At 37.5% G+C, this 4,707-nt stretch overlaps 1 protein-coding gene across 1 annotated transcript in view; it reads right to left on the reverse strand.

Moving 5' to 3' along the window:
- The window catches only part of LOC126384554 (class I histocompatibility antigen, F10 alpha chain-like), a 15,418-nt gene extending 13,475 nt beyond the window's left edge, over positions 1-1,943 (reverse strand). Inside the window, exon 1 of the mRNA XM_050035675.1 lies at positions 1,674-1,943. Coding sequence (XP_049891632.1) covers positions 1,674-1,797 — 124 coding nt within the window. The 5' untranslated portion in view covers positions 1,798-1,943. The remainder of the gene's footprint in view (positions 1-1,673) is intronic.
- Between the last annotated feature and the right edge of the window lie 2,764 nt (positions 1,944-4,707).

Genomic DNA, 4,707 nt, shown 5'->3' on the forward strand with positions numbered 1-4,707 from the left:
CAGACGTGCAATAGATGTCGTACAGAACAGATCAGCATAATAAATTAACAGTAATCTGTATGACACAATGAGACAGAAAGAGAGAGAGAGAGAGAATATACTAGAAAAATATACTGAGAGTCCACAGAAACTGCCCAAACCACGGCTGCAGAGCAGAGCTGGGCCAGTTCCCCCTCTTACTGTAATTAAAATTAAAAAGAGAACTATCAAATTTTGGAACCACTTGATAGAGTCTGATTTAGACTCATACCAGCACAGAGCATACTTGGAGCAGCAGGGCTGTCTGAACCTAGAGAATAATACCTGGAACGGGACAAATGAGAAAATCAGACTGACAAGTCATAATGACACTACAAAAATAATTCCATACTCACAAATAAAACAAATCGACAAAGATAATAAACAAAAATATTGCAAACAGTGGAAAACAGAAACTCAAACAATCAATAAACTAGAATGTTATAATTTACTGGACAATTTTACTGGAGAATTTCAATTGGCCCAATATTTAACCCAAAAAAACACCCCCAAAAAGACAAACTCTTACAAAATATAGACTCAGTGACCATAAACTTGCCATTGAAACTGGTTGCCATAAAAGAGAATGGCAAGAAAGAACAAAAAGAATTTGTGTCCACTGTGATACAGGAGAAGTAGAGACTGAAACTCACTTCCTCACAAATTGTCCCAAATACAAAGAAATTAGAGAAGAAGTATTTCCCAAATTTAAAGAAAAAATCCCTGACTTCCTCACCCTCCAACAAGACAAAATCCTTCAAATCCTTCTGGGAGAAGACAGATCACTGTAGAACTAGCAGGAGAATATGTCATTGCATGTCACACATCAAGAAATGTTTCAAAGTAAGACTGTTTATCTCATTTATTTCTGATGTTACTATCACTATTCTCTTTATCACTTATTATTGTTTATTATTTTACACACACCCACCCACACAGAAAAATGCATGCACACACAGAAAAATACATGCACACACACGCGCGCGCGCGCATACACACACACAAAATTCTTTTTTTTTTAAATTATTTATTTAATTTTTCTTAAGTTTTATTCTATATATACTTACGAAGTTTATTGTTGTTTTGCTTCATTGAGTCTTAATGCTTTGGCAACATAGTCTTTGTGACATTCATGCCAATAAAGCAAATTTGAATTTGAATTTGAATTTGATAGACAGAGACAGAGACAGAGACAGAGACAGAGAGAGAGACAGGCAGACAGACAGAGAGACAGACAGGCTGGGAGAGAGACAGAGACAGAGACAGACAGACAGGGAGAGAGAGAGAGAGAGAGAGAGAGCGAGAGAGAGAGAGAGACAGACAGACAGACAGAGACAGAGACAGAGAGAGACAGGCAGACAGACAGACAGACGGGCTGGGAGAGAGACAGACAGAGACACAGAGAGAGAGACAGAGAGACAGACAGGGAGAGAGACAGAGAGACAGACAGGGAGAGAGAGACAGAGAGACAGACAGAGACAGAGAGAGAGACAGGCAGACAGAGAGAGAGACAGGGACAGACAAGAGACCGAGAGAGAGACAGAGAGAGAACTTAAATGAAGAGTGGTGTGTGTGTGTGTTAGTAAATGTTTACTAAAATAGAGGATGAAAATATAAACAACATTTTATCAGTAGAAAGTGAAACATAAACAAACCTCCAGTTTGGTTGAAGCGCGGCTTTAAAATCTCAATGTTGGCTTTGAAGTTCTGCTGTGTACCCACAGAGACCTCAGTCTCCCTCTGCCAGTACTGAGGATCATCTGCTGTGACTCTTCTCATCCAGTCCTGTTTAGGTTCTGCTCTCCTGGTGTTACTGTCATAGTAATCGATCTGAGCTTCATCAACCAACCCAACAGTCACAAACTCTGGGAAGTTTGGGACTCCAGTAGACGCAGTGTAGAAATACTTCAGAGAGTGAGTCCCTGTAGGAAACAATTGATAATAATTTCAGTTTTTACATCACAGTTTTATAAATCATTGAACAATTATGAACAATATGCATATGAACAATGCAGTTATTTTCCTGCACAACAAATTAGAAGTACAACAGCACATTCAAGACATTCTCATAATGTATTGTTCACTCAGTAAATACAAAAATAAATGTTTACTTTATTACTTCAAATGATCTTGTCTGGAAAAATGTATTTATTCTAAAACAAAAAGTTAAATAAGTCATATACTGAGGTCATGCAGTTGTGTTCCTGACTTTCTGTGATAGAAAGCATTTAGTAAAAAAACAGTTTTTTTAATCTATGTGAAGTCAAACTCTAGTTTAGTTTCCAGTGAGTGAAGTCATTTATTCTTCAGAATGCATCATTAGTACTTTAAACTCCTTATTATGAGATTGGTTTGAAACCTGACATCACAAACCTCTGACCAAAATATAAAAGCTGCTTGTGATTCTAATTTTATTTTCTGTATAAAACTAACCAAAATCTTTTTTTCTGATTATGTAACCTACTTTTTGGTCTCTGTTTTATAGAGATTTAGATTTAGATTTATAAAAAATTTATGTTTCTTCTTCCTGAAGTTTTGAATCATAAATGTGAACTCTGAGTTTAGTGAAGCTAAAACTCACTGCAGTCCTCCTGGCACATTTTAAAAGTGGGTTGTGTTGCTATTTTCTATTTTCTTTTGTCATTTTTTCATATTCACTGATTTTATTTCTATGTTGTCGGAGGGTTTGTGGATTTAATTTTTTAATACAACCAACAGTAGCTAAAGAAAATACCTGACCCAGCTCTGTGCATCCCTCACTTTCATATAGGCTATCTTGATTTATGTAACTTAAAGCAACACAGTGTAGTTTTTGAAACCTCAAAATATATATCCAAGATTCTTGTGATGGTAAATCAACCTACAATAGGTTGGATGACACCTCCGTCATTGCTTGAGAGCATCCGTTTCACTTGCACTGGCACTATGCACTTTCTGGGTTCGGGTAGGAACTCAGACACAAAAAAGACTACAATGTTTGGCTGCATATGTCATATCCTCCTCCTCTGTTAGAATAGTGTAACTGAACCGAGGTGAACGAAGTTAGACATGGTTGTCATGGCTGAAGCGACAAAGAAAAGGAAGAAGGTGAAGGCGTTGTTCAAGGAGACAAAGAAAAGAAAATGGGAGAGCGATAAAACAAGAGCTGGAACAAGGATTAACATTGGCCCGGCTTTCACACGCTGGCGAGAGCTGAAAGAGGAGGAGGGATGCCGGACCTTAGGAGACCCACTGTCAGCAGGTAGGCTGCCTCAGGTACATTTTAAGATCAAGTGTTAGCCTACATACATCAGGTACATTTTAAGATCAAGTGTTAGCCTACATACAGACAGCTTTCATTTTAGTTTGTCTTTAACACTTTACTGTTAGCACCGCAAGCGCGATGTGCTTGTGTCGACCGCGATCGTAAATCATAATAGCGGTGAATGAGAGACTGCGGACAGAGCAGATTGAAATATGGCTTTCTATATGCTGATCACATGTATTGAGAAAGTATTGGCTTGGCTGGCAGAGGTTTTATCGCACTTACAATAACAAGCATAGCTGTCATCAACTAGAGTAATCTTGAAGTTATATTCCCTTCATCTGCACCACGGCCTCTCTGCTGTTGTCTGACTTCACTCTCCATTGAGTCTGTGTGTCTTCTTTCTGTGTGCACGCGCTATGAGGAGGAGGTCAGCCCTGACATGCAGAGAGCAACTCATTTCTGAGTTTCGAAAATGAATAAATAAAGCAATCGGCCTAATCATGTATGTACAAAATGCTATAAGGCTACTTTACCTGTTCTGAAGACATGATGATCGCGCATTACACGGCCAGCTTCAAGAAATTCACCGGTATCGTTGGCTTGTAAACAAATGCACGTGCATAAAGATTTTTGTGACGGCTGTAGCAGTCAATACCATGTTTGCCTGTAGGGGGACCCTGTGAGGTAAAAATCCTACATTGTGTTGCTTTAATAAATCAAATATTTAAACAGTATTGTCCGCAGGCACTGGATTTTTGAGAACGATACTGATAACAAATTCAGTATGGACGTAGGCTACATCATTAAAGCAGATGTGTTTTTCAGTATGCTGAGTAAAATTGTGAAATCCGCTGGAGAACGACTTAAAAGATTATTTATATATTATATTATTAAGGAAAATATATAGAAGAAAGTATGACCTTCATATGTGTGTAAAGTAGGTTTTACTGATGATGTGTGTTCTGCTGTGTGCACATGTTGTCAAATTATTCACAAACACCTTTGTTTATTTTTCTTTATTATAAGAGGGGGCCAGGTCATAGAGTATTATTTTATTATTAATCTTTTCAATCATGAAATCTGTGGCCTATTAATTAGTTACAGATAACAGTTGATACTTTGTGTAGCCTATTGTGTGAGTGTACACTGATGTGAGTGAAAAGATGATCAATGAGTAAGGTATCATGTTACAATGTATGTAGTGTTGATTAAGAACATTAGTGATCGATCTTAAATATTGTACCAACAAATCCGGAAGTTGTTTGGCCTCAGCAGGAAAACATCGCCATCAACTGACTTGTTGGTTAAAACTAAAAATCTAAAACCTTCACAGCAGCCTGTAGAGTGGTTCATTTGAAATAGAATAATGTGGTTCCAGACTGGTGATATAAGTTAATGTTTTTTTTTTATTTCTAAAATAAGTCATGATTAACAGCACTGAA

This window comes from Epinephelus moara, chromosome 22 (assembly GCF_006386435.1).
Source record: "Epinephelus moara isolate mb chromosome 22, YSFRI_EMoa_1.0, whole genome shotgun sequence".
Taxonomy (NCBI): Eukaryota; Metazoa; Chordata; class Actinopteri; order Perciformes; family Serranidae; genus Epinephelus; species Epinephelus moara.